The sequence below is a fragment of the Brassica napus genome, chromosome A8 (assembly GCF_020379485.1).
Source record: "Brassica napus cultivar Da-Ae chromosome A8, Da-Ae, whole genome shotgun sequence".
Lineage (NCBI taxonomy): Eukaryota > Viridiplantae > Streptophyta > Magnoliopsida > Brassicales > Brassicaceae > Brassica > Brassica napus.
In genome coordinates this window covers 16,474,794-16,502,420 of record NC_063441.1, presented here as the reverse complement: position 1 = coordinate 16,502,420, position 27,627 = coordinate 16,474,794, and the positions used below count along the sequence as shown (strand labels likewise).

At 35.7% G+C, this 27,627-nt stretch overlaps 7 protein-coding genes, 1 long non-coding RNA gene and 1 other non-coding gene across 10 annotated transcripts; 4 read left to right on the top strand and 5 right to left on the bottom strand.

The window, feature by feature from the left end:
• Nucleotides 1–402: 402 nt before the first annotated feature.
• LOC106361417 (transcription factor SPATULA-like) lies at nt 403–4,173 on the top strand. Of its 2 annotated transcripts, XM_013801156.3 has the most exons (7): nt 1,365–2,589; nt 2,788–2,886; nt 2,960–3,025; nt 3,122–3,187; nt 3,290–3,532; nt 3,609–3,678; nt 3,764–4,173. In XM_013801156.3, the coding sequence occupies exons 1-7, from the start codon at nt 2,164–2,166 to the stop codon at nt 3,817–3,819; spliced, it is 1,026 nt and encodes a 341-aa protein (XP_013656610.1). In that variant the 5' UTR covers nt 1,365–2,163; the 3' UTR covers nt 3,820–4,173. The 2 variants fall into 2 exon arrangements, with proteins under 2 accessions (XP_048593794.1, XP_013656610.1); XM_048737837.1 differs by having other exon boundaries at nt 403–2,589; nt 2,960–3,187.
• A 240-nt stretch (nt 4,174–4,413) lies between these two features.
• Nucleotides 4,414–9,002, bottom strand: LOC106361416 (disease resistance protein TAO1-like). The gene is made up of 5 exons (XM_022690104.2): nt 8,034–9,002; nt 6,742–7,858; nt 6,474–6,646; nt 5,887–6,010; nt 4,414–5,763 (listed from the first exon to the last, which is right to left on the bottom strand). Exons 1-5 carry the CDS (start codon nt 8,636–8,638, stop codon nt 4,459–4,461), a joined length of 3,324 nt encoding a protein of 1,107 aa, XP_022545825.2. The 5' UTR covers nt 8,639–9,002; the 3' UTR covers nt 4,414–4,458.
• Nucleotides 9,003–11,015: 2,013 nt separating this feature from the next.
• On the bottom strand, nt 11,016–15,358 carry LOC106361415 (probable disease resistance protein RPP1). Its single transcript, XM_013801151.3, has 4 exons — nt 14,225–15,358; nt 12,883–13,999; nt 12,505–12,780; nt 11,016–12,379 (listed from the first exon to the last, which is right to left on the bottom strand). Exons 1-4 carry the CDS (start codon nt 14,821–14,823, stop codon nt 11,165–11,167), a joined length of 3,207 nt encoding a protein of 1,068 aa, XP_013656605.2. The 5' UTR covers nt 14,824–15,358; the 3' UTR covers nt 11,016–11,164.
• Nucleotides 15,359–15,537: 179 nt separating this feature from the next.
• Nucleotides 15,538–17,044, top strand: LOC106449072. The gene is made up of 2 exons (XR_001289055.3): nt 15,538–16,431; nt 16,739–17,044. It is a non-coding gene; the product is annotated as an uncharacterized LOC106449072 (long non-coding RNA).
• LOC125577464 lies at nt 16,573–16,667 on the top strand. Its single transcript, XR_007315879.1, has one exon. It is a non-coding gene; the product is annotated as a small nucleolar RNA R24 (small nucleolar RNA).
• A 1,014-nt stretch (nt 17,045–18,058) lies between the features above and the next one.
• LOC106361418 (disease resistance protein TAO1) lies at nt 18,059–19,937 on the bottom strand. The gene is made up of 2 exons (XM_022690102.2): nt 19,708–19,937; nt 18,059–19,590 (listed from the first exon to the last, which is right to left on the bottom strand). The coding sequence occupies exon 2, from the start codon at nt 19,570–19,572 to the stop codon at nt 18,151–18,153; it is 1,422 nt and encodes a 473-aa protein (XP_022545823.2). The 5' UTR covers nt 19,573–19,590; nt 19,708–19,937; the 3' UTR covers nt 18,059–18,150.
• Nucleotides 19,938–20,018: 81 nt separating this feature from the next.
• On the bottom strand, nt 20,019–21,227 carry LOC125576954 (disease resistance protein TAO1-like). The gene has a single exon (XM_048737510.1). The coding sequence runs from the start codon at nt 21,225–21,227 to the stop codon at nt 20,019–20,021; it is 1,209 nt and encodes a 402-aa protein (XP_048593467.1).
• Nucleotides 21,228–22,034: 807 nt separating this feature from the next.
• Nucleotides 22,035–23,233, bottom strand: LOC111198252 (probable disease resistance protein RPP1). Its single transcript, XM_022690103.2, has one exon. The coding sequence runs from the start codon at nt 22,898–22,900 to the stop codon at nt 22,208–22,210; it is 693 nt and encodes a 230-aa protein (XP_022545824.1). The 5' UTR covers nt 22,901–23,233; the 3' UTR covers nt 22,035–22,207.
• Nucleotides 23,234–23,847: 614 nt separating this feature from the next.
• On the top strand, nt 23,848–25,936 carry LOC106361420 (eukaryotic initiation factor 4A-I). Its single transcript, XM_013801158.3, has 6 exons — nt 23,848–24,039; nt 24,123–24,171; nt 24,235–24,372; nt 25,099–25,390; nt 25,471–25,568; nt 25,654–25,936. Exons 1-6 carry the CDS (start codon nt 23,987–23,989, stop codon nt 25,669–25,671), a joined length of 648 nt encoding a protein of 215 aa, XP_013656612.2. The 5' UTR covers nt 23,848–23,986; the 3' UTR covers nt 25,672–25,936.
• The last annotated feature ends 1,691 nt before the right edge of the window (nt 25,937–27,627 follow it).

Below are 27,627 nucleotides of genomic sequence, written 5' to 3'. Positions count from 1 at the left end.
GTAACATTTTTTGTTTATGGAGGCTTTGTCCCGTTAATTTGTTTATTGAAGATGAAAAACAGATGTGATTTAGTTGTTCCAGGTTTTAAGTTTTAACATAAGCAAAATAGTTTAAATTTCCCTTTCTATAGTATCCGTTTAAAGCCAAACCACCATTAGCTATCTTTATGTTGCACTTGTGTATGTTTTCCATATAAAATTACAATCACTTAACCAGACTCTACCTGTCTACCATGTCACTCTGATTACTTAAATATTAAAAAAAAAAAACAGAAGAACAAAAGGACCCTGATAAAATAATTGAAAAGCGGACGATGAAAAATTGCTGCAGGCTTTCAGTAATTGTCTCCCGTTTGCTTTTTCTGTGGTTCAGAAATTGTAAATACGAGGATAAATGTACTTGAGTTGAATGTTGCAGTGAAACAAATGATGAAGTTAGCGCGCGTTCATCAATGGAACAAGTACGAGTGATGTTTTCAGCGCAGAGAAAAACTATATAGAGGAGTAAGAGTATCAAATGGTGAAATTTTAGTAGTACAAGTTACTAGATAACTTGAATAAAACTGTTATAAGCTGCTATTGGATGAGTAATACGAACAAATTAGAGGATTGTTTATCTTACTAATATTTACATATTAACAAACAGATACACTTAGATGTTTATTTTTTTCTTCTGAATAATAAAAGGTGTTCATTGTCTATTTTGGTGTGCAACTTCTAAGGCAACTATAGACAGAATTGTATATTCGGTTTTAAAAATAGTATTAAACTTTTTGGTTAACCTAGGCGTACGGACACGTACGCTTGGCCCTAACCTAGCACCGAATCAGTTATTTGGTAATTATACGAAGATTAGTCGGGAAATAGTTTTGTAAACCTTTTGTGTATTATTAATATTACATAATAGTTTCTAATGGTTTTGTGCGATATTTTTTTTTCTTGAGATGCTGCGTTCGAAACTATTTTTAGTTAACTAACCATTCTTTTTTTATTAAGTAAGGGTAATATTACTAAAGATCTGTACTGTAAAATAAAATTTATAAACTTAAATTTCTAAAGACTATTTCTAATTTTCTAGTTATGTTGATTAAAATTTGAATGACTATATTTTTAAAGAAAATCTTATATAAATATAAATTGAGTGGTATTTCTTGTAAATATTACATATGAGTAAGATTATAATTTTTGAAAATAAATAATATTTCATATTATACAATAAACACACATGTTTTGAATGCTAATTCCTTTTGAATTCCTAGCAAGTAAGAATTGGAATTGTCGTTCAAATTACTAAAAGTGGATAATGTTTTTGTCAAACAACGGAAAACGTATAACTTCGTTTTCTATAAACTAACGAAATTGTTCAAAGTGTCTCCAATAAAATATAATTCATTTGTTTTTAATAAACTAAATTAATCTTCATTTCTATTGTGTTCCATCCATATCAAGAAGAAGAATATACATATGCATCTTAACAGATTTCTATTTTAAATATTGGACTATGATAAACCATATAAAAGGTTGTATAATTTGTTACCAAAGAAAAAAAAAACATAAATGAAAGGAAAACAAATCATAAATTAACTGCTAGTACTAGTGTGGAAGTCCCCTTAATTCAGTGGTTTGATTAAGGGTTCATTAATGCTTTTACATCAAGAGATCTGGGGTTTAAACTCCAGAAAACGCAAATTATGTAGATCATAGAGAAAAATGGTTACAAGAGATCTTCAGCATGATGCAAGGACGTATCATCGAACATGGATCTCATAGGGCGGCTCGGAGCGATGCAGTCAGACGTGCATTCTCATATGATGGTAGAATTGTCGACTGTAGAATCGTCTATGTAATATTTTTCATCGTTGTAATAGCATAATTAATTAGACGTTAAAAAAAAAAAACTGCTAGTACTAGTTTAGTAGTGTGTCTCACGTGCGACGAGGAAACCCTTTTTTATTTACATACCGTGAGCTGACATAAGCTCATTGCTTATGTTAATGTTACAGCTACCGTCACGTTTTACTATATGACAGTCCAATCATTTTAACCTCTGTCTCCAACCTGGCGCGTGACAATAACTCTCTTCTCTCTCCACTTCCCCATAAAATCAAAAACTCTGTTTTTTTTTTTTCTTACTTGCCATAACAAAGGAGAGAAGAGAGAGTAATGGCTGATAAGAAATTGATTTCATCTTCTTCTTCTTCAACTACATCGATTTACGATACTCGTAGTAGTAATAATAGTAATCATCATAATCCACCGTCTTCTTCCGACGAGATTTCTCTGTTTCTCCGGCATATTTTCGACCGTTCTTCTCCTTTACCTTCCTACTATTCTCCGGCGACGATGACTACGGTGGTTCACGGTGACCCACATGCAGAAAACCCGAGACGTTTCGTTTCTCCCCAAACGTCGAAGGTTTTAGTCGGCTCCGGCGTTGGATCAAGCTCCGCCACCGCGTGTTATGGTTTCTCCAGGGTTGGTGGTGGTAATAATAACATTGCGCAAGGAAACAGCTCAGGGACTCGTGTTTCGTCTTCGGCAGTTGGAGCTAGCGGGAACGAGACCGACGAGTATGACTGTGAAAGCGAGGTGCTTTGAAACTCCTCTCTCTTATCTCTGTCTCTGCATTTTCTAAAAGTTTCCATCTTTGTCTGTTTTCCGACAAAATCTTCAACAGTGGTTCTCTCTAACGGATCTTAACTTTGTGTGGATTTCAAAATTTAGCAAAAAAAAAAACTTTGTGTGGATTGTAATGAAAGTTTGTTAATTTGAATGAATTCAAAACAGGAAGGAGTAGAAGTTGTGTTTGACGATGAACTTCTCTGCAAGTCTCGTACCTCATCAAAGAGATGCAGAGCTGCTGAAGTTCATAACTTGTCTGAAAAGGTTTTGTTTTTCTTGTCTTTTTTTGTTTCATACAATACGCTTACTTGAGACTTATGTGACTATGTTCTGACAGAAAAGAAGAAGTAGGATCAATGAAAAGATGAAAGCTTTACAAAGTCTCATCCCTAATTCAAATAAGGTAAGATACATATTCATTCACATGAATCATTTTTCTCTCTTTTGTTTCTTATTGTCTCTGAAATATATTATTCAATGTAATGACATTTGCGGGAAGACGGATAAGGCTTCAATGCTTGATGAAGCCATAGAGTATCTGAAACAGCTTCAGCTCCAAGTTCAGGTCACACTATTCACTAAGTTTGGCTGTTCTTAAGAATTTTTAGCCTATTCTCTGTCAGACGATGAAATAATAATATTCGTTTTTTGTTTCTGATCTTTGCAGATGTTGACAATGAGGAATGGGGTAAACTTACATCCTCTGTGCTTACCTGGAACTACATTACACCCATTGCAACTCTCTCAGCTCCTACCTGTGGTTCCTCCAGAAGCAACCAATGATTCTCTGTTTAATCACACCAATCATTTTGCTTCCACTTCTAATGCACCGGCAATGATCAACACAGACGCGTTGGAACCTTCCATTCGCAGTCACTTTGGACCTTTCCCTCTCCTTACTTCACCTGCGGTGCGTAGTTCAGTAACATCATTTTATGCTTTGCAAAAGCTAGTTTGCTTACTAGAATTGTTTTGTCTCTCAAAAGGAGATGAGTGGTGAAGGAGTGTTAACTCATTCACGGTTAAACGTTGGTCATTCCAATACAAACTTAACCGGTAAAATATCTGATTTTAAATCCCTCAAGAAGTTTTAAGGTATGGATGACAATGTTAAATTGTTACCATGTTTGGGGATTTTCAGGGAGACAAGCTGCGCTTAATGGTCAACAACCTGACCTAAAAGATCGACTTAGTTGAACAGAAGCATCTCAACTCTGGGTTCTTATTTCTTAGGAGGCAAGCAACAAAGCCTGTCAATGAAAATTCATTTAGGTTTCTATTTCCTTATAAATCGTTGTTAACACGAACTCTAGAGCCTAGTCTTTGAATCTAATTAGCTACTTTAGCAAAAAATCTAAAGGTATGAATGGTGACCAAGGAATGACGAGGAACAAATGCATTCCCTAACATTCCTTTAAGAAATCACCATTCATAAGGAATAATTTTTCTTTCTCATTCCCTACCATTCCTTTTTTTTTGTAGAGAAATAAAGAACAAATTAATTCCTTGTTAAATATGGGATGGAACAACCATTCATTTTCATTCCTGCAATTCTATTCCTCTACGTTCTTTTTCTATTCGTTCCTCTTGTTTCCAGAATAGTAACCAGTCAGACCCTAAGTTTTTTTTATTACAAAGTAATTGCTAGTTTTATATGTATGTTTAAGGTGGGATGTAAATTTCCACCATCATATTCGCAATATCGAACGTAGTGAGAGACCCATTTGTAATTTATAGATAAGCAACATATCCTACTTGAATTTCATTTCTTATATGTGACTCAAATATGAGAAGTAATCACAAAGTAAATAGTCTCTTCTCAATGTCTAAAGACTCCTAATCCTCATCGCCATCTCTGAAGCTCAATAGAGGGACCTCCAGAAGTTGGAATATCCCGCATTCTTTTATCTTTACGTTCGTATCTGAATAGCCAAGGTCGAACTCAAAAACAAGCTCGGTGGAAGTGACCTCCTCTGTTTCAACCTCAACATCGAATGTGTACAGATGCCCCGGCGAAAATCTATGTAATATTTTGAAAAAAGCAGTGAGAGCAATCCCTCCGGAAGTGATGCTACAAAAGACAGATTCCGAATTTTGAAAGTCCTCTTCGTCCTCAACAGCACAAATGAAACAAGCCTTGAATTTGGTTGATGTCCCAAGAGGATTTTGATTCAAATTCACAGTTACAGAACTCCCATAAGATCGGTAAGTGAAGCACATAGGCACTTCTCCAGCGGGAAAGACCGCATATTGATTAGTTGGCGTCCGGATGATGAGATCTCTTGCTTCTTGATTCAGTTTGAAGCAGTTAAGGAAATTGAGACGAATATTTGGATTGGGAAACAAGCAATCTAGTCTCTCCAGGGACTCGCAATCTTCTGCATCGAGTTCCAATAGCGAATCCGGAAGCGGTAGGAGCGATACCAGCTTCTTCATTCCTCTTAGTGCAAGAAACTGTAGACAAGATTTTCTCCAAAGCCATGGATCAAGCTCCTGAATGTCCGTGGAACTCTCATGATAAATCTTTAACAATGAGCAACCTGAGAGATTGAGTTCTTTCAGAGATTCCAAGTTGATGTTGGTCAGAACAACCTCTAACTTCGAGCATTCCTTTAATTTCAATTCCGACAATCTACCAAGGTTTCTCATAGATGAAGGGAGCTCCACCAGACTTGAACAATGACTGAGATTCATTTCTTTGAGATTAACTGCATTCCCAATAGAGGAAGGGAGCTTCACCAGACTTGAGCAATTATTGAGATCCAATTCTCTGAGATTAACTGCATTCCCAATAGAAGAAGGGATCTCCACCAGATTTGAGCAATGACTGAGATTCATTTCTTTGAGATTAACTGCATTCCCAATAGAGGAAGGGAGCTTCACCAGACTTGAGCAATTATTGAGATCCAATTCTCTGAGATTAACTGCATTCCCAATAGAGTAAGGGAGCTCAACCAGACTTGAGCAATGTCTGAGTTCCAATTTTTGGAGATTAGTGGCAGTTGAGAGATCAGGAAGCTCTTCCAGCCTTGAACAATAGCTGAGATCCAATTCTTGGAGATTAGTGGCCGTTGAGAGATTAGGAAGCTCTTTCAAATTGCTTGAATTTGTCAAATCCATCCACTTGAGATTGCTGAGCGGCTGTAATGACCAATAAAGGAAACACACAAAAATGATATGTTAAATTAGTATTAAACACATAAGAAAAATTGGTTTTATAGCCTAACTTGGGCAGTTATTTTTCAAAAATAAAATATTGCTTACTTTATTTTCTTCCCACAATTTCTCAAGCTTACTAAATGGCATCTCTAGTTTGACTAGGAAATTTGGGTTAAAACTATAAGGAAAACATGTCATTGGGAACATCGGCCGTGGTAGCTGCTCAGCACTGGAATATACAGATGCAGCGTGGGATATACAAACGGAAAAGGCGGGACTGGGATGGGCTATATTCACTGCAGAGGGAATTCAACAACACCGGGAGGTTTCTTCCTTTCTTCATTCTCCCCTCCTGGCGGAAGGAATGGCGATGCGGAAAGCGGTTAGTAGCTGCTCAGCACTGGAAATTAGAACAGTCAGATTTGAATCTGATTCTGTACAACTAATCAAAGCTCTCAACTCTGGGAAAGCTGTCTTGGAGCTATATGGAGTCATCTCTGACATTTTATCTTTGGTAGCTAACTTTGAAAATGTAAGCTTTGCTTGGATTCCTCGTGAGAGGAACTCCCTTGCAGACAACTTAGCCAAAATGGCATTGAGTGTAACAAACACGATAGTAGTTGGGGAGTTTAATGATCCCATCTAACCGCTTTCAATGAATTTAAGTATGTTCAAAAAAAAAAGAAGGGAACATCGGCCAAATTAGTAATTTAAGTTTTCGGGATACGTAGTCTATACTACGCAGATTAGTGCGATAGCTTCGGATTCTTAAGAATTGAAGATTAGACAATCTTTCAAAGGCTCTTTCACTTGTACATGATGTTATTTCCTCATTAAGATTGATTCCTATGACACTTCTGCTATCCTGTAAAACGACCCAATAAATAGAGATTGTTGGTTATTATATAATCTCAAATTTGTGGAGAGTGTTGTAATGTAATTACCAGTCTCAAAACTTACTGCTTTATCATCACTAAGTACTTCACCAATATCAATTGCTTCATTCAAAAACTGGCGTTTCCAAGGCTCGCTAACATATTGTTCTCGCACAATTTTTCTTCCTAGTTGGACTAGCAACTCAGACATCTTTATCCATCTTGATTCGATAGATATAAGAGATTTTTCAGCTAAGACACGAAGCCCTTGTTTCACATTCAAAAAACAACTTGCTAGACAAGCTTCCACTGTATCAACTTCATCATAATCGAAAAGGCATGCTACATGAAGAAATAAACTTTTATCTTCACTACACAAAGCATCATAACTAAACTTTAAAATGTTAGCAATTTCTCCATCTCTGTCAAGGTGAGACCTTAACCTTGGCAGGGCTTCTGTCCAATTTTGCTCAGACATTCCCCGAAAATAGGAGCCCATAACCCTTAGCCCCAACGGAAGTCTACCTACAAGATTTCTAACTTGACAAGCAAGCGTCTCAAAACCATCCTTGGGGTAGTTATGCCCAAAAGCATACATGCAGAATATCTGAAGAGCCTCATCATATGATGGTAAATCCACCCTGTATATATGGTCGATCCCACTTGCGTTTAAAACCTTTTGATCTTGTGTTGTGATGATAATTCGACTTCCCGGACCAAACCAACTAGTTTCATTCGCCATGGCTTCCAGTTGTACTAAATGATCCACATCATCAAGGACGACAAGAACTTTCTTGTCTTTCAACCTGTCTTTGGCAACTCCCAAATGTGGAATCCTGATACACGGTTCATTGGTTAGCTGAGACATAAACTGCTTCTGCAAATCCAACTTCACATTGTAGTCATCGGAACAAGCTAGTCTCACATACTTTCTTTTGATATTATCCATAAAGACACTCAATTGAAAATCTCGCGAGTGTTGGTTGAATAGACATCTAGCGATGGTGGTCTTACCAATCCCAGGTGGGCCCAATATCCCTATTTTTCTCACCTCGTCCGAATCTAGTTGTAACAATGGTCCCATTTTTGTCATATGAGATTCTATCCCAACTAAGCCGTCGAAGTCACTTGACGGTGCAGAATTGTTCAACTTGTTTGAAACATCAGTGGCAATATCGTCAATCATTTCTGCTTCAGTTTCCCTGGACAAGGGGATGATCATTAGTCCTGTTATATTCAGGAAAAGAATCGTACATACTGAAGAATATAAAAAGAAGGCAGTACTTATTCAAGATGGTTGTTGTTTAAAAGCTACAAACATATAGAGGTTCATGTACTAGAAAAATTAACAGCTAGTGGGAATCCAAGAAAACGAACCAGTTTTTTGAATGGTAACCTTCGATTTGAGCCACTTGGGTTAAAGCATGTTTCCATCTTTGGATCTCCTCCTTTCTTTTTCCTTTACAAGTTTTTCTGAAGACCTTCCCAAAATATCCCTTCTGCTTCTTTATATCAGTTGGATTCACTTGATAGAAAATGGGCATAACTGTTTGACCAAACTCTTGTCTGCACTTGATGATCTCCACCAGCTCGTTCAAGCACCATGTAGACGAAGCATAGTTCTCCGAGAGCAAGACAATAGCAATCCTCGATCCTCTAATAGCTTCTATAAGGGCAGGACCGATTGACTTACTTCTCTCTATATCTTTGTCAATGAATAGGTCGATTCCTTTGCTCCTGAACTCCTTGAGAACGTGGCTAAGGAAGGTTTTGCGTACATCTGCCCCGTGGAAGCTCGGGAAGACATGGTGCTTCGAGTTGTGTGGCAAAGAAGACGGAGGAGCCAAAAGAGTTAAAGACGAAGCAGCTGTTTGGTTTCTTTGATGGGATCTTGATTTCATATAGAAAAAAATTGTACCCAAAAGCACCAAGAAGCAGATTGCAGCAGCAACAAGATTGGTAAAGGAAAAATAATAATCCATTAGTATGAAGAAGAGAGTATCAAGATCGTAGAGATTTCTAGTGAGGAGGAAGATTACCAAACAAAGAGACTCTTTGTATATACCAAAACGGAACTGTTGATCCCATTGACTGAAAAGGAAAGAAAGCTAGCTTCGTGGAAACATTATCACTTTTCCACGCGATATTTTGTTGGCCAACAAAGTCAGTGGATCTACCTAACATGCAGGCCTGCCAAAATTCTTGAATATTGATTCTTTTTGGAGTGAATTCTTGTAATAGTGATTATTTTATCACCATTTATCTATATTCTCCCTATTACAATCAGAGGTATATATAAAGATTCATAGTGTAATAATAAGACCACGACTTCGAAATCTTTGTTATTTTCTGAATTTCATATATAACTTTTTGTCCGTGCTATTCCAGTTAAGACATGTTTGTTGTATAAATCGGTCTGTCTTACAGTCTCATGATGTATGCATAACCATAAGTATAGAGCATATCTCTTGTCATGTCGACTGCAAGTTCAATTTCCACGCGAAATTTATGGCCGACAAATATCTGGCACATGATTAAACGAGAACAATTGCATGGCGAATTCTATCCCTTTTTATTTTAAAATCGACCGTTTATCATGATCAGATGCACCATCCTTCACCAAGTTTGTATTAATTAGAATTTTGTGCAAAAAGAAGAGTGAGGTTTCAGTGGGCAACTGGGCATAAAGGGTTTGAGACACACTCAAGCTTTTTTATTTGAAGAAACGTTATGTGATTTTTATTTGTTAGATTCGGGTTTATTACGGGCTTCCAACTTAAAACTTTGGCTATTAGTGGATTGACCATAACCCTTTATATAGTAATAGATTAATTCTTATATTTCCGATGTGGGATGTTTCTCATCAATACCCTTCCTCACGCTCAGACATCTAGGTTTGAAGCGTGGACAATGTGGGAACATCGGTATAGTAGTAGCTGTAGTAAATTAGGTTAAAGGATCTTATCGCTCTGATACCATGTTAAATTCGGATTTATTATAGGCTTCCAACTTAAAACCAATTGGCTATTAGTAGATTGACCATAACCCTTTATATAGTGGTAGATTAATTCTTATATTTTCGATGTGGGATGTTTCTCATCGATATTATTTTTATTCATAATGTTAGTTTATGTTGCATTTTGCAAGTGTTCATGAGTAGTTTTGAAGACGCAAAAGCTAAGATGAGAAAATGGAAAGTAAAAGTTATGATGGAAATTGTGGAATGCTAATGCTCAACAAATGCAATTATATACAATAACCAGACTCATCTTTCAAGTTCCATCAAAAAGATTCGTGGAAAATACAAGAGTTATGGAATTGATGTTTCTACAGTACATGTGTCGATTATTTTCGCTGTATTTTGAAATTTATTTCACTATACAGCTATTAACTTTTTCCTCACTTAATTTCATTTATTCAATTTTTTTTAATACAACCAGTTGTGGAAAATTTTTATCCTCTTTGATAAACAACACAAACTTTAAATGCAAAGAAAATTAACTCAAATAGATCTTCCATAAAAGTCAAAAGATGACAGCGAAGAAACATTCACGACAAAATGAAACAGCTAAGATTTAGTCATTTTTTGTGACGTTGAAATCCAATCCTCACCAAAGAAAATCGCTAAATTTTGATCGTATCTTCTGGCTCTGTATAAATAGCTACACAAAATATCAAACCGATGGATTGGCTGAAAAAAATGTTTGGTAACGAGTCCAGATTCCTTTTTATAGAAATAAGATATGGTGAAAAGTTTTTTTCCTCAAAAAAGACGCTGATGGAAAATGCAAGAACGGCGAATCAACCAACACAAACTTGTCTATAATCTCTTCTTGAAAGAGGGATACATCAATATATGTGAGATATTTCGGTAAATTCCCTGATGAATCCACTGAATCATTACGAAGCTAATCAAAAATACTAAATTCAGATCACAAATAATGGGCTATGCTTTTTTCTTTCCTCCAAAGGCTTTAAATTTGACAAGATGTGAGACGACCGTTTGCGTCACCAGCAGCTCCTACTGTCATAAAAAACAAGAGACTGAAACTTCAACTTCCAGGCTATTTAAAAGCATTATAAATCTAGTAAATGTTGGTCAACAAAAATGTTTGATTACAAAGAACACATTGTAAAGTCAACTGTGGTGAAATTAGGCTGCTTCATGGCATGTTCACTAACTGCAATGGTTTATCGAAAAGGGAGAGAATACAATTGAATGGTGATAATGAGGTTGAAATTCAAAAATTTGCTAAAATGAATTGCTTAATCTTCTCTTGTGTTCTATATCGACCAATTCCAGAAGTGGCTACATCTTGAGGAGTTTAAAAAAAAAAAACATCTTGAGGATTTGTGATCTGATATGAATGAGACATTTCTGTCGTGATTGACTAGTTGGGACTTTGCTATTTATTACATACTCAAGAAGTACCCTAAATATGCTACAATTCAAGAAACTGAAGGACGTAGAAGTAAATATTTATTAGGGAATCAAAAATGAGACAGGATCACAAAAGAGGTAGTCTCTCGTCACCATCATCTTCACGAACAAGCTCAATATCTGAAGGTTCAAAATCTTCAAAAGGGCCCTCCAGGAGTTGGAGTATCCCGCATCCTTTTATCTTCCATGTTTTGAAATCCAAATTGAGGAGCCCAAAATCAAAAACAAGCTTGGTGGAAGTGACCTCCTCTGTTTCAACCTCTACCTCGAATGTGCACAGATTCCCCGGCAAAACTCGTTCTACCCTTTTATTACAAGCAATGGAAGCATTCCCTCCGAACGTGATGGTACAAAAGACAGATGCGGTTTCCCAAAGTCCAAAGTTATTTTCTTCATCATAAGAACATAAAATGCAAGCCTTAAATTTGGTTGATTTGCCAACGGGCAATCGATTCAACTTCACAGTCAAGGAGCTCCCAGAAGATCGGTAACTGAAGCATATAGGCACTTTTTCAGTGGGAAACACGGCATATTTATTAGTTGGCGTCTGGATGATGAGATCTCTTGCTTCTTGATTTAGTTGAAAGCAGTTTGCAAAGTTGAGACGAATATCTTGATTGGGAAAGGAGCAATGTAGTCTCTCTAGGGACTCACAATTTTCTGCATCTAGTTCCAATAACGAATCCGGTAGCTGAGGGAGTGATACCAGCTTCCTCATTCCGCTTAGTACAAGTCGACGTAGACGAAGTATTCTCCCTATCCACGGATCAAGCTCTTCAATGTTTGTTGAACTCTCATAATACGTAATGGTGTTATTCTTTTCGAATTGCGGGTTGGGAAGTAAGCCCGCTATAAAAGGGAGATGGTCGATGATCTTTCCACTACCTCTCGAGCAATCTGACTTGGTGCATTTCTCTATTTCCGATCTCAACAAGCTAGGGAGCTCCACAAGATTCGAGCAATTTTCGAGATTCAACTCTTCAAGATTAACTATATTCCAAATAGAGGAAGGAAGTTTCACCATACTTGAGCAACCTTTGAGACTCAATGTTTTGAGATTAATTGCATTCCCAATAGAGGAAGGGAGCTTCACCAGACTTGAGCAATAGTTGAGACTCAATTTTTCAAGATTAGTTGCATTCCCAATAGAGGAAGGGAGCTTCACCAGGCTTGAGCAATAGCTGAGATCCAAATAATATAAATTAATGGCAGTTGAGAGATCAGGAAGCTCCTTCAATCTTCTTGAAAGAGCCAAATCCATCCACTTTATATTTTTGAGCGGCTGTAATGACAAATAAATGAAGCACACAATAACAACACGTTGACACAATTACTACTAAACACATAAGAAAATCGGATAGATAGCCTAAATTAGGCATTTATTTTCAAAAATAAAATATTACTTACTTTATTTTCTTCCCACAGTTTCTCAAGATTGCTATTCCGCACGAATAGGTTGACTAGGAACTCTGGATTAAATCTTGAAGGAAAACATGGCATGGGGAACATCGGCCAAATTAGTACTTTAAGTTTTCGGGATATGTAGTTCATACTTAGCGGGTTAACGCCTTTGCCGAGGATTCTTATGAATTGAAGATTAGACAATCTTTCAAAGGCTCTTTCACTTGTCCATGTTATGTCCTTATTCCACTCGAGATCTATTCCTATGACACTGCTATTACCCTATAAAACAACCCAATAAAATATAAATAGAAGATGGTTAGTTATTAAATAAACTCACATTTTAGAGAGCACAGCATTGAAAATACCAATCTCAAAACTTACTGCTTTATCATCACTAAGTACTTCACCAATATCAATTGCATCATTCAAAAACTGGCGTTTTCCAGGTTCGCTAATAGATTCTTTTTGCACAATTTGTCTTCCTAGTTGGAATAGTAACGTAGACATCATTATCAATCCTGATTTGCTATATATGAGAGATTTTTCAGATAAGACACGAAGTCCTTGTCTCACATCCTGAAAACATTTTTCTAGACATCTTTCCACCATTTCAACTGGTTCACCACTGAAAAAGCAGGCTATATGAAGAAATAATCTTTTATCTTCATCATTTAAAGCATCATAACTAAACTTTAAAATGCTCGAAATTTCTCCATTTCGATCAAGGTGAATCTTTAACCTTGGTAGTGCTTCTCTCCAATCTTGCTCGGACATTCCTCGAAAATAGGATCCCATAACCCTCAACCCCAACGGAAGTCCACCTACAAGATTCCTAACTTCACAAGCAAGCTTCTTGAAACCATCCTTTGGGTATTTCTGATCAAAAGCATACATGCAAAACATTTGAAGAGCCTCATCATCTGATGGTAAATTCACCCTGTGGATATGGTCGATCCCACTCGCTTTTAAAACCTTTTCATCTTGTGTTGTGATGATAATCCGACTCCCAGGACCAAACCAACTAGTTTCTTTTGCCATGGCTTCTAGTTGTACTAACTGATCCACATCATCAAGGATGACAAGAACTTTCTTGTCTTTCAACCTGTCTTTGGCAACTCCCAAATGTGGAATCTTGATACCCGTCTCGTTGGTTAGTTGAGACATAAACTGCTTCTGAAAATCCAACTTCACACTGTAGTCATCGGAACAAGCCATTATCACAAACTTTCTTTTGATATTGTCCATAAAGACACTTAGTTGGAAATCCTGGGAGTGTCGGTTGAATAAAGATCTAGCAATGGTGGTCTTACCAATCCCAGGCGGACCCAAGATCCCTATTTTTCTCACCTCATCCGAATCTAGCTGTAACACTTGTCTCATTTCTGCCATACGAGATTCCATCCCAACTAAGCCGTCAAAGTCACTGCATGGTGCTGAAAGGTTCAACTTGTTCGAAACATCAGTGGCAATATATTCAATCAGCTCTGCTTCATTCTCCCTGAACAAGTGGATGATCAATAGTTATGTTATATAGTCATGAAAAATTGCACATACTTGTGGATGATCAACACTTCTTCGATGACTACATACTTTAGTACTTACATACACATTTTTTCTAAAAACTATAAAATTTCATTAAGGTTGTTGTTTTAAAGCTACAAATATATAGAGGTCGTTGATGTGTTAGAAAGATTAAGAGTAAGTGGGAATCAAGAGGACGAACCCGTTTGCTGAATGGAAACCTGCGATTTGGGCCACTTCCGTCAAAGCACGTTTCCACCTTTGGATGTCTTCCTTTTCTTTTCCTCTACAAGTTTTTCCCAAGACTTTCCCAAAATCACCAGTTTGCTTCTTTACATCAGTTGGATCCACTTCATAGAAAAGAGGCACTACTGTTTGACCAAACTCTTCTCTGCCCTTCATGATCTCCACCAGCTCGTTCAAGCACCATGTCGAAGAAGCATAGTTCCTCGAGAGCAAGACAATCGCAATCCTAGATCCTCTAATAGCTTCTACGAGCTCAGGACCAATCAGCTTACTCCTCTCTATATCATTGTCAATGAAAGAGTCGATTCCTTTGTTTCTGAGCTCCTTGAGAACGTGGCTGAGAAAGTTTGTGCGTACATCTGCCCCATGGAAGCTTGGGAAAACATGATATTTCCAATTGCGAGGAGCCAAAAGAGTTAAAGAAGACGTAGCCATAGTTTTTTTTTCTTGATGGGATCTGGACTTTCTGTAGAAAAATAGTGTATACAAGAGCGCCAAGAAGCCTATTGCAGCAGCAACAAGATTGGGATTGGTAAGGGAAAAATAAGAATCCATACTAGTATGATGAAGAGAGAATCAAGATCTCAGAGCTTTCTAAATAAGGTGGAAGAATTAACGAACAAAGAGACTCTCTGTATATACCAACAAGGAACTGTTGATCGTTTACTTAATTGTTTTTCAAATTAATAATGAGGTAGTTTACTTTTTGTTTTCAAATAGTATTTATCTATCAACCCAAGTGGATTTGTATATGCATATAAATGTCATGTGCTACCCGAATTTAGACCGGGTCATCGTTGACGTTTCCTCCTGTACAGACATGTTAGATTATTCTTTGTGCGAAAAGTAAATAGTTGAATCGGTGGAATATGCATACACATTGCCAAGCACTTGGACCAAACCCAATGGCGTTCACATGACACTACCCTAAAATTATATTTATATTGTATTTGAGCAGTTGAGCTTGAAATGTATTGATCTCTAATAATAAAATGAGAAGATAAATTGCATCGCCGGAATATTCTTATCTTAAACACGTGAACGTTTTAACGCGGGAATATTCCCCATCTTGTTTCCGTTGACAGACATTTTAGCAACCAAATCCAGACAAAAGAAAGATGTGTTAATTCCTCCAGGGAAGAGAGCTAGCGAGATTTGAAATGTCAGTGCGTGAGTTTTCGAATTTTTGGCAATGAATATAAGAATGATGAATTTTTTATTCGTTTGATACGTTCAGTAAAGCAGAGGATTTGGAGTTTAGAGAGACTTACGATCTACGATCATAACAGTGTGGACGTGGAGCTTATGATGCTTACATTACATTGCTCAATCTTCAAGGTTTGTTTCAGATTCATAACAATAGATATAGTATTGGAGGCTTCGAAACTAACAAAGACATCAAAGCCACTAAAAATGAACCAACTAATCAAATGTAGTACTATATTATAGTTAAATGCATACATTAAATAAAGAGAAATTACTTAAAATGACTCTAATTAGTCATAAAATGACTAGATTAACTCATATAATTTTGAAATTACTAGAGTAACTCTTGAGGCATGCAAATTTACGATTTTACCATTAATAAGAATTAAGAATTAACATATTTAATATTATAAGAAAGAAAAAAAAAACAATTTAGGTTTGTAGCGTTTCTCCACCGATGTCGACGAAACCTCTCATCGTTGTCTCGTCAACTCCATCTTCGACGCTCCCTTTTCTCTCACCGGCTCTGTTTCCGTCACCTCTTAGTGACTCGACTTTGTCTCCGCCATCCTCCACGTTAACTCACCTTCGTCTCTTTCCTGTTTGACAAACCCGAAATCGATTTCACCTCGGTCACATTCGGCTTCAACTACAAGTCACTCTAATCTGTGAATCTTTAATCTATGCTATTTGAGTTGTTGTTATCATAGATTAATTGATTGCATGTTGCAATTTTGGAACCCTAATTCCCAGTTTCATTTAAACTTTGACTTTCAGATGTTAAATTTTATGGTATTTGATAATTAACATTTACTCTCTGTTTTATTAAAAGTTGTATGAACTAGTGTGGTACTTGGAACCACCAAAACAAATAAACAAAACGAGCTTAAGCTCTATGTTAACAAGTTTGTCCTCAATAAGGAGTTCCCCAGGATGGCGAAAGCTGTTGCCAACCAGGTATAACTCTTTTCTTTCAATCAGTGATTGTTGTGCGTTGTTATGTTTGGTTGCCTATAGCCTATAGGTTATCCTCTATATTGGTTAGTCTTGTCTAATGTTGCATTGAATTGATACTTTTTTATTGTAGTTTTTGTTTTAGGAGCTGTGATGAGAAAGCTAACACGTAAGAAGAGGACTCCTTTGTGGAGTACCTCTTATATGAAATATATTTGTTATGCTTGGCTCTGGGATATATTCTTTCATGTCTCCTCTTTTTTCACTCTTTGTCTCTCAGTATTCGTCATTTGTTGTCTTATCTATTTAGACAGTGGACAACTACTACAAACCTGATTTAAAGAAGACAACACTTGCTAGGCACAGCGTGATCAGCAAAGGCCTTAGAGTCGCCAAGTCTCATCTCAAAAAGAGGAACATGCAGGCTTGAAGATTTGGCCATTGACTGAACATTTTACTTCTGAAAAAGCTATGTTTTGTGATTTCAGACAAATTTTTATAGGTTACAAAGATTTTTCATGGTTAGTTCGGTTTCTTGCTTGAAACACCTCCACTGTTATGTTTTTTTTCTCAGAATGATATTTTTTTAAAAAAGGAGTAAGCTGGTTGCTGTCCACATTCCTTGTCTCTTTGATCATGATATTGTGAATCAGTTCATCGATAGTGATAACTACTACTAGTACTTCTGAACTTTATAGATATGTAATATGAATTGAAAGAGAGCAGTATCTGATACAAACTCAAGAACATGTCAAATTCAAGAACCTATTCTTACATATAAGGACTTTGCTGAACGCCTCTCTGCTGAAGAATGTCGTTATGCCATTTATGATTTTGACTTTGTCACTGTTGAGGACTGCCAGAAGAGCAAGATAATTTTAATCGCATGGTAAGAAACTCATTCCTGTAAAACCTCACAGTATTTATTTGTGGCTTTGACAATAGATTGTTCTTTTTTTCCGATGACAACAGATTGTTCAAGAAACTATAAATGTGGGAACATATGTTTAGCTCCACCAGCCATGAACAGACGTTCAAGAAAAGAGGGATGAAAGAAATCATGACAGTTATCAAAAATTTACCTAATTCTGATCTTAATTAACCTAAAAATAAATCAGATTCGAAATTAATGTAAACCGGATTGAAATTGAATATTAAATTAATTAAGTTTGGTTTACATAAACCCAGATTTTCGTCAATAAATCTGTTACAACATAAATTAAAAAATCTGTCACCACATAAACAAAAAGCCTGCCAACAATTTTAAATCAGATATAAAAATCTGTCGTAAAAAAGTAAGTCTAACATAAAAAATAAATCGGTCAATAAGAAAATAAGTTGACCACATAAATCTACCGTTTATAACAAGTCTGCTACATCATTCGACATATATATTCTTTAAAATCTATTTTCCATTTAAATCAGACAATTAACTCTGTCGTGTGAACAAATCTGACGTTTTTAAGAAAGTCTGACACCACTCTAACAGTAGATTTATTTTTCTACACAGATTTTATAAACAGACTTATTACTCGACAGATTTATTTTTTTGAAAAACAAATCTGCCGTCGATAAATAATAAGGATATTTTGGTAATATTTTTTTTTGTTATAACTATGTTCAAGGGCAATTTCGACCAGAAAAATATTCTAATAATTTTCAAAAAATATGAGTCATTCTAGTAATTACACAACTAATTTGAGTCATTCTAGTAAACTTCCCTTAAATAAAATATAAGAGTTGGTAGGGGTCAGCTGACTCTCTAGCTCCGTTGATTGCTCCGCTACTGTTGTCATTTCCGAAGCTCTCAATCATGTTTACCAGCATAATCCCACATTCTTTTATCTCCAGTGTTTTGCCCTTTTTGATCAAATCCGCATAGCCAACCTCGAACTCAAAAACAAGCTCAGTGGAAGTCACCTCATCTGTTTCAACCTCAAACTCGAATGTGTACAGATTCCCCGGCAAAAACTGTTCTATTGTTTTAAGACAAGAACTGAGGGCGATCCCTCCTGACGTGGTGATGCTACAACAGACAGATGCTCGTTCCCATTCTCTAAGGCCCTTTTCGTCCTCACCAGCACATAAGATGCAAGCCTTGAATTTGGTTGATGTGCCAATAGGCATTTGATTCAACTTCACAGTTAATGAACTCCCAGATGATCGGTAAGTGAAGCACTGAGGCATTTCTCCACCAGGAAAGACCGCATATTCATTACTCGGCGTCTGGATGATGAGATCTTTCTCTTCTTGATTTAGTTTGAAGTAGTTAAGGAAGCTGAGATGGATATCTGGGTTCCTAAAGGAGCTACCTAGTCTCTCTAGGGACTCACCATTCTCTGCATCTAGTGCCCATAGCGAATCCGGAAGCGGTGGGAGTGATTCAAGCTTCTCCATCCCGCTTTGTACAAGTTTACGTAGACCAGATATTCTCCCCATCCATGGATCAGTCTCTTGAACGTCTGTGGAATTCTCAGGATAATTTTTCAACAAAGACCAATCTGAGATATTGACTTCTCCTAGAGATTCCAAGTTGATGCTGGCCAGAAGAACCTCTAACTTTGAACATTCCTTTAATTCCAGTTCGGACAATCCACCAAGTTTTCTCATAGATGAAGGGAGTTCCACCCGACAATGATCGAGGTCCTGTTCTTCGAAATTAGCTGTATTGCCAGTAGAGGAAGGGAGTTCCACCAGACTTGCACAATAACTCATATTCAGTTTTTGGAGATAAAATGCATTCCCAATAGAGAAAGGGATTTCCACCAGCCTTGAGCAATCTTTGAGATTCAGTTCCTTGAGATTAATTGCATTTTCAGTAGAGGAAGGGACTTCCACCATACTTGAGCAATAACTGAGATTAATGTAAATAGAATCAATGACTTCTTCGATATTGAAGGGAACCTCCACCAAACTTGAGTATCCATAGAAATCAAGAGATTTGAGATTAGTGATAATAGATGAAGGGATCTCCACCAGATCTGAGCAATGACTGAGATTCAAATTTTGGAGATTAATTGCATTTCCAATAGAGGAAGAGAGTTTCACCAGACTTGAACTGTGTGTGAGATCCAGTTCATATAGATTAGTGGCAGTTGAGAAATCAGGAAGCTCTTTCAAACAATTGGAATAACTCAACTCCATCCACTTAAGATTGAGCGGCTGTAATGACAAATAAAGGAAGCACACAACACCAACATGTTGATTCAGTTAGCATGAAACACATAAGAAAAATTGGTTATATATCCTATTATTTTTCAAAAATAAAATATTACTTACTTTAGTTTCCCCCCCACAATTTCTCAAGCTTGCTAAATGGCATCTCTAGCTTGACTTGAAACGTTGGATTAAAACTTGAAGGAAAACATGTCCTGTGGAACATCGGGGAACTTAGTACTCTTAGTTTTGGGGATATGAAATTCATACTTTGCAGATTAACGCCATCTCTTTTAGTTCTTAAGAATTGAAGATTAGACAATCTTATAAAGGCTCTTTCACTTGCACATGTTATCTTCTCATCAAGATCTCTTCCAATGACACTGCTAATACCCTATAAAAGAACCCAATGAAACATAAATAAATAGAGATGGTTAGTTATTAAACAATATCAAATCTGTAAAGAGCACTGCAATGAAATTACCAATCTCAATACTTACGGCTTTATCATAAATGAGCCCTTCACCAACATCGATGGCATCATTCAAAAATTGACGATTTCCAGGCTCAATATCAGACTGTTCTCGCATTATTTTTCTTCCCAGTTGGATTAGCAAATTAGACATATTTGTCCTTCCCGAGTCTATAGATATGAGAGATTTTTCAGCTAGGACGTGAAGCCCATGTCTCACATCCAAATAACATTTTTCTAGATAGCCTTCTACTATATCAACTTTTTCATAATGGAAAAAGCAGGCTATATGAAGAAATAAACTTTTATCTTCATCACGTAAGGCATCATAACTAAACTCTAAAATGCTGGCAATTTCTCCATCTCGATCAAGGTGCCTCCTTAACCTCGGTAGTGCCTCTATCCAATCTTGCTCGGACATTCCCCGAAAATATGATCCCATAACCCTTAGCCCCAATGGAAGTCTACCTACAAGACTCCTAACTTCACAAGCAAGCTCTGTGAAACCATCCTTAGGGTCTTTCTGACCAAAAGCATACATGCAGAACATTTGAAGGGCTGCATCATTTGATGGTAAATTGACCTTGTATATATGGTTGATCCCACTTGCTTTTAAAATCTTTTGATTTTGGGTTGTGATGATAATCCGACTCCCAGGACCAAACCAACAAGTTTCTTTTGCCATGGCTTCCAGTTGTATTAACTGATCCACATCATCAAGGACAACAAGAACTTTCTTGTCTTTCAACCTGTCTTTGACAACTCCCAAATGTGGAACCTTAATACATGCCTCATTGGTTAGTTGAGACATAAACTGCTTTTGTAAATCCAACATCACACTATAGTCATCGGAAAAAGCTGCTGCTGCCTGGTAGTTTCTTTTGATATTATCCATAAAGACGCTCAGTTGGAAATCTTGGGAGTGTTGGTTGAACAGATATCTAGCAATGGTTGTCTTACCAATTCCAAGTGGACCCAAGATCCCTATTTTTCTCACCTCATTCGAATCTAGCTGTAACAACGGTTCCATTTCTGTTGTGTAAGATTCCATCCCAATTAATCCGTTGAAATCACTTGATGGTGCGAAATTGTTCAACTTGTTAGAAACATCAATGGCAATAACTTCAATCATCTTTGCTTCAGTTTTCCTGAACACGATGATCATCGACATTTAAATTATCTAATCCAAAAAATTACATATACTGTTTTTATTGTTTTGAATGATGACATGAGTTACATATGATTACCTTTCTCATTTCCATTCACTTTTTTTTCTTATATAATTTCAATTGTTAATTCTGTTTGGTAACTAAAAATTTTCCATACATGAAATTATATATAAATATTTACATACCTTTTTTATATTCCTTTATTTTCAGTTTAGTTTATTTTAATTTATTTATACCAATCAATTATTAAAAAAACATAGTAACTCATATCTATATACAAAATCGAGCTAACCTTATTTTCAACATATTTATTAGATCTGTTATTTCTTTATTTTAATTCATCTTAAATACTTTATTAATTGTTATTTCCCAAATAATTTGACAATATTTATTATAGTAGTAAAAACATAACTTACCTATTTTTAGTGGTTATTATATCTTTTACATTCATGTTGCACATTTTTTAACTATTTAATTAATTGTCTTCACCATAATAATTTGACATCAATTATTTTATGTGTTAACTTTAATAGTTATCCATGTTTGAATAAATTTTCTCTATCCGTGACAAAAATTCAAAACAATTAACGAAGAATTTTTTAATTTTTTTATCTAATCAATTAAGTATGAGTATTCAGGTATCCGTTCAGGTACATATTGGTTTTTTTGGGTATCGAGCTTTTAGGATTTTGAAATTAGGTTCCACTCGGGTATTATAAATTTTTGGGTGGAGTTTGAATCAGGTCCTTCTAGCTATGGGTGTGTTCGGTTCTGATGTGTAAAAACTTAAAAATGAACAAAAACCTATATATTTAAAAATATCATACAACAATTTATAAGAAAAATAAATTAACATCCGAGTGGACGTACATGTCAATGTCAAGCTATAGTTTATATATAAAATTACTACATAGATTTAAAGTTTCTACAACATCATTTCTACTATTAGTTATAATTATTATTTTTTTATTGTAATGAAACTCTAATAGTAAACGTTAACCAATAGTACAGAAAGCAAAACATATGTTAGAACGATTAAAAGTAGGTAAGATTGAATGAAGAGAACAAACCAGTTGGATGAATGGAAACCTGCGATTTGAGCCACTTCCGTCAAAGCATGTTTCCATCTTTGAATCTCATCCTTCGTTTTTCCTACACAAGTTTTTTTGAAGACTTTCCCAAAATCACCAGTTTGCTTCTTTACATGAGTTGGATCCACTTCATAGAATAGAGAAATCACTGTTTGACCAAACTCTTCTCTGCACGTCATGATCTCCACCAACTCGTTCAAGCACCATGTCGACGATGCGTAGTTCTTCGAGAAAAAGAGAATAGCAATCCTAGATCCTCTAATAGCTTCTATGAGCTCAGGACCAATCGACTTACTCCTCTCTATATCGTTGTCAATGAATAGGTCGATTGCTTTGCTCTTGAGCTCCTTGAGAACGTGGCTGAGAAAGTTTGTGCGGACATCTGCCCCGTGGAAGCTTGGAAAGACATGATGTATCCAATTACGAGGCAAAGAAGACTGAGGAGCCAAAAGAGATAAAGAAGAAGAAGCCACTGTTTTATTTTTTTGAAGGGGTCTTGATTTTCGGTTGAAAAACATTGTACCAAAAAGGGCGTAGAAGCTGATTGCAGCAGCAGCAGCAAGGGAAACAAAATAAGAATCCATAGTCAAGGAATGATGATGAAGAGAGGCTCAAGATCTCGGAGCTAGGAGGAAGAATTAACAAAGAGGCGAGGCGGCTATGTGTTACACATACTAACACAGAAACGTTGCTGAGACTGAGAGATAAAAGATAGAGAAAGCAAAAGAAAGAAAGTTTCGCGGAAAAAGAGAGGTATCAAAGAGATAAAGATATTTAATGAGAAATTTCCTTAGCCTTTTTTTTCCAGTTAGTTTATTTTCACAAAAAAATAAGGGCAATTGTCAATAATAGCACATTTTGAAGTTTATATCTCAAAAATAGCACTAAAAAGAGAAAGTCACAAAAATGACATTCATTAAAGGATAAAATATCTCTAATACCCTTGGTTTCAGATTATATGTTTTCAGATTCGAAATTTTTATAATTTTTTTTTGAAATTTTTTTTTTGAATTTTTTTTTTATTTTTTTTTCAAATTTTTCTTTTTATAATTTAAAATACTTTTTGAAACTGTTTTTAAATTTTTTATTTTTTATTTTAATATTTATTTTTTATAAAATTTTAAACCTTAATTCCAAAACCTCACCCCTTAACTCTAAATCCTAAGGTTTGGATTAATTAACCCAAGGAGTATAAGTGTATATTTACCTCTTTAATGAAACCTATTTTTGTGACTTTGAGCCTTGAGTGCTATTTTGGGAACAAAAACTTGGTTTGGTGTTATCTTAGTCTTTTTCTCAAAAAATAACCTAAATAAATTTTATTAAAAAGTAACACTCAAAGTTTAACTAATCTAGATTTAGAATAAAGTTTCAAATTTTAAAAGATAAAAAAATAAATATTAAAATTTTCAAAACAAAAAATATTATTTTAATCAATTTATGTTGTTAAGTGTTATTTTTGTGATAAATTTTAAAAATATTTATTTGAGAAAATTGCTTATATTTAATTGCCCCGAAAAAAAAAGAAAAAAAGTAAACAAATATGAAACGCCCAAACGACGTCATTTAGGTTGTTGACTGACACCAAAAGAAACAGAGCTTCTCTTCTCTGTTTGAGTCGTGACCTGACCTGAGTTTCGAAGCGGGCGCCGTGTATCGTAAGAGTAGTTATGGAGTCCATGGAAGCTCAATCTCCAGCTTTTCAATCTCCTTCTCGTTCCAGGTTCACCTTCCACATAGTTTTCTTTTCTGAGGTTTATGAATCTCAAAAACTCCTCTTTTGTGTTCTTATTATTCATTTGTCAGTCAGCAATTGCATTTCTACCTCGCCGTGGACCGTCCCCTATTCAAAATGGTATTTCTCCAATTTTTCATTTATTAAAGAGAACAATTTCAGATTTTTGAACTCGACGCACAGGAGACAGTAGTGGAGTTACTAGGAGTGCTAGGACGTCGTCCATGGCTTCCCATTGTAGTGTGTTGCAGCTCTCGCGATGAACTCGACGCCGTCTCCTCTTCCTTATCCACTCTCCCTTACATCTCCTTTGCTGCTTTGGTACTACTCTCTTCTTCTCCTTTCTCAGCTTTCACATGTCAACCTCTTGATTTTTTTGGTTGGTATTGAGTATACTACTCCCGGTTTAATTCGGTTATATTGTAGTGATAACCAACACTGGTTTAAGTTTCCTTTAGCTTCTTACTCAGTGTATATATACGAACATTGATGATTTAACGGATTAAGTTCATACAGTTTTGTATGGTATCAGAGCAGAGCTGGTTTCTTCGGTTTTTGATTTTGAATTCCGTAGTATTATTATGTATCCATAGAGAATCTAATGTTCTTGATTCCAAAAGACCCTTCCTTGTAAATTACTTGCTTGCTTGCTTCATCATGATCATTGTTCTTCACTTCAGCATTAGATTATGTTACATTGTCCTTCCTCTAGACTAAGTTTCACACTGAACGTCTTCCTGTAGTGTTCTGTATCTGTAGAGAATCCACCATTATTGATTCGAAACATACTTTGTTGTTGCATCATTTGTTTGTTCACAATGATCAGTCTTCGATCTGACATTAGATTGTATAATTTGGTTTATTTTATCTACTGGATTCTTTGTGAACTGTATGTATCATTTGAGATCTAATGTACTCGACAACAAACTGCTCCTTCTTGTTGACTCACTTACTTGTTCATCGTGGTTAGTGTAGTGTTCAATTTGAACATTAGGTTACTTCCTCTAGATTATGTTCACATTCAGTGTCTGTTGCGTGTGTGCGCAGTACAGTGATCTGGGAGAGAGAGAACGAGCTTCGGTTTTAGATAAATTCCGACAAGCGACAATCAACTGGAACCAGCAACTTAACTCTGCAGTAGTAGAAGAAGGTCTGGAAGAGAGTGAAACCAGAGAAGAAGAAGATGAAAAGAAATCTCATTTGGTGGTTGTGACTGATGTTTGTCTTCCCATGCTTTCATCTGGAGAGTCTTCTCTTTCCTCGCGAGTTCTCATCAACTACGAGCTTCCTACTAAGAAGGAAACTTATACTAGGCGTTTAACATCTTGCTTAGCTTCAGGTGAAAACAAAACTCCTTTCTTCATTATCATCATCGAAGCCTATTTTTTTAACATTTTGAAACTTTCTCTCTTTTTAAAGGTGGGATTGTCATAAACATGGTTGTTGGAGGTGGAGTAACTACTCTCAGAAGCCTTGAAGAGAGCAGCGGCATTATCATCGCGGAGATGCCAATCAATGTATATATTATATTCATTCCATGAACTTTCTGCTGTTTTTTTTTTATCTTTGATGATTGGCTTAAAATATGCTTTCGTTTTGCAGATTTCTGAGATCTTATAACAATGCATGCCTCCTACGATCTGAAGGACTGTCTATTTGACTAAGCGGGCTTCAAAATGTATGTTCATGACTTTTCTTTCTAGAGACATCAATATTTTGTGCTGATACACATAAGCTGCCTGTCTCTCTGCTGCACTTTTAGCTATTGGCTTGATCACTTTTGTTCATAACGCTGCGTTTCCACAGTTTTATTCATCTCGGAAGAATTTTTCTTTTGGAACATTTGGATAAAGGCATAAATAAATCAACTGTGCAATAGTTGACATGTGACTGTGATTATTATGTAACTATCAAATTTATAATCTTGTCTGATTTGTTTTATACGTGTTAGTTTCTATAAAGGGATTGCTATATACATATGACCTATATAGCTTTTGTTTGGTAGAACTATTGCTTGCGCGTTAACTTGTACCCATACCGCTTACATTTATAAATTAATTTCTAGAAATTTTGATACGAATTTCATTTAAATAGATAATAATCAAAGTTGATGTCTTTTTTATAAGAACTTGGTATTCGTATAGATCCGTTTGAAGAATTTTCAAACTTTATTTTATCTGCTAACCTGAATTGAAATACAGAAACAGCAAACTCTTGACTAAAATGATTCAATTATTCGTACAAATCTTCAAAAATATTTACGGATAATAACATCTTTTGCAACATACCCGTTTGAATGTCTTCTTGATCATTTAGTACTGTTATGATATGACTATCGCATTTGAATTTTGCGACCAGTTTTCTACTTTCTGAAGGTCAAAACTCTAAATGAAGAAAATTTGTCATATAGTTTATACTTGTAATAATCTATATATATAAAGAAATGTTCGCCTCTCTCCCGTGAAGCCACGTCATCAATTTGTGCGTTCTGGGAGTGACACGTGTCTCATTTTATATTTAGGGCCAAAATAAATGAATGTAGTTAAGGGTTAATTGAACCCAGCACCTCTAGCACTGGTAATTTCTCTTAGAACCACTAGGCTAAAGTCAATTTTTATAAATATGTGGCCGCGAAAATACTTATTATCGTGTCAGCTGGAAGCCCAAGCTTTTTCTGCTTGTGGCCAGGGCCGACACTGAACTGACGTCAAGATGAAGATCGTGAAATTAAAAACTTTGCTCCAAACAGTTTTGCAATGTTTCCAACCTTTATAACTCGATGCATATAATATATATCAAAATACATTTGTTGTACACGCTTTTATTAGTTTTGCTTTTAAAAGAAGGTATTTACAGTTATAAATATTTTGTGTCAGTGAAGTAATGGTTGAAAAATCTATATACATATGTCATTTTAAAATAACACTCAACTTCTATATATAGTCAATACATATGTCCATGTTATATTTTAGACTAAATATTTTCTCTTTTAAAAATATAGAAAACAATTTTTTTAGTCTACAAGCAAATGTTGTAGAGCAAGTATGCATTATACAAAATAATATATATTTAAAATTCATACACAAAAACATAAAAATTGTTATAGGCCTCTTTTTGACACATGCACACTCCACTATGAATAATAATTAAAAAAAAAACAGTATTGTCATCAAACTTTATCACAAATCCACATTTGTACATCTATAATTATGAGTTGGACAATTAGTTAATTTGATACAATACCAAATCAAGAATAATCGAAAAACAACTATACCACCACATACTAATAAGTAAGACATAAAAGATAACCAAATTTTTGAATCTTAAAACAAATTTCAACTCGAGCATTTAGTGAATATCAAATTAACTAATATCCCGCCCGTAGGGCGGGCCGATCCTAGTAATTGTATATTGTATAGCAATAATATAAGAGCCCGTACATGTAGAAGAACATTCCTTAGTTTTGACTTTGAAAATGAGTTTGTCGAATTACAATAGCCTTAGACCATCTCCAATGCCTTTGAATATAATTAAATCGTTTTGACCATAACACAAAGTCTTTCAGTAATTACACGG

Excerpts from the sequence above, each read along its gene's own strand:
- LOC106361420 (XM_013801158.3), top strand. The coding sequence starts at position 23,987 with ATGGAGTCCATGGAAGCTCAATCTCCAGCTTTTCAATCTCCTTCTCGT. Across the intron at positions 24,040-24,122 it reads CAATCTCCTTCTCGTTCCAG|TCAGCAATTGCATTTCTACC; the intron begins GTTCACCTTCCA and ends TTCATTTGTCAG. Across the intron at positions 25,391-25,470 it reads AACATCTTGCTTAGCTTCAG|GTGGGATTGTCATAAACATG; the intron begins GTGAAAACAAAA and ends CTCTTTTTAAAG.
- LOC111198252 (XM_022690103.2), bottom strand. The coding sequence starts at position 22,900 with ATGGATTCTTATTTTGTTTCCCTTGCTGCTGCTGCTGCAATCAGCTTC.
- LOC106361416 (XM_022690104.2), bottom strand. The coding sequence starts at position 8,638 with ATGGATTATTATTTTTCCTTTACCAATCTTGTTGCTGCTGCAATCTGC. Across the intron at positions 6,647-6,741 it reads TACTTAGTGATGATAAAGCA|GATAGCAGAAGTGTCATAGG; the intron begins GTAAGTTTTGAG and ends GTCGTTTTACAG. Across the intron at positions 5,764-5,886 it reads AATTGTGGGAAGAAAATAAA|CCGCTCAGCAATCTCAAGTG; the intron begins GTAAGCAATATT and ends TGGTCATTACAG.
- LOC106361418 (XM_022690102.2), bottom strand. The coding sequence starts at position 19,572 with ATGGAGTTGAGTTATTCCAATTGTTTGAAAGAGCTTCCTGATTTCTCA.
- LOC106361415 (XM_013801151.3), bottom strand. The coding sequence starts at position 14,823 with ATGGATTCTTATTTTTCCCTTACCAATCCCAATCTTGTTGCTGCTGCA. Across the intron at positions 12,781-12,882 it reads TACTTAGTGATGATAAAGCA|GGTAATAGCAGTGTCATAGG; the intron begins GTAAGTTTTGAG and ends GTTGTTTTATAG. Across the intron at positions 12,380-12,504 it reads AACTGTGGGAAGAAAATAAA|CCGCTCAAAAATATAAAGTG; the intron begins GTAAGTAATATT and ends TTGTCATTACAG.
- LOC106361417 (XM_048737837.1), top strand. The coding sequence starts at position 2,164 with ATGGCTGATAAGAAATTGATTTCATCTTCTTCTTCTTCAACTACATCG. Across the intron at positions 2,590-2,787 it reads AGTATGACTGTGAAAGCGAG|GAAGGAGTAGAAGTTGTGTT; the intron begins GTGCTTTGAAAC and ends AATTCAAAACAG. Across the intron at positions 3,679-3,763 it reads TTCCAATACAAACTTAACCG|GGAGACAAGCTGCGCTTAAT; the intron begins GTAAAATATCTG and ends GGGGATTTTCAG.
- LOC125576954 (XM_048737510.1), bottom strand. The coding sequence starts at position 21,227 with ATGTCGATGATCATCGTGTTCAGGAAAACTGAAGCAAAGATGATTGAA.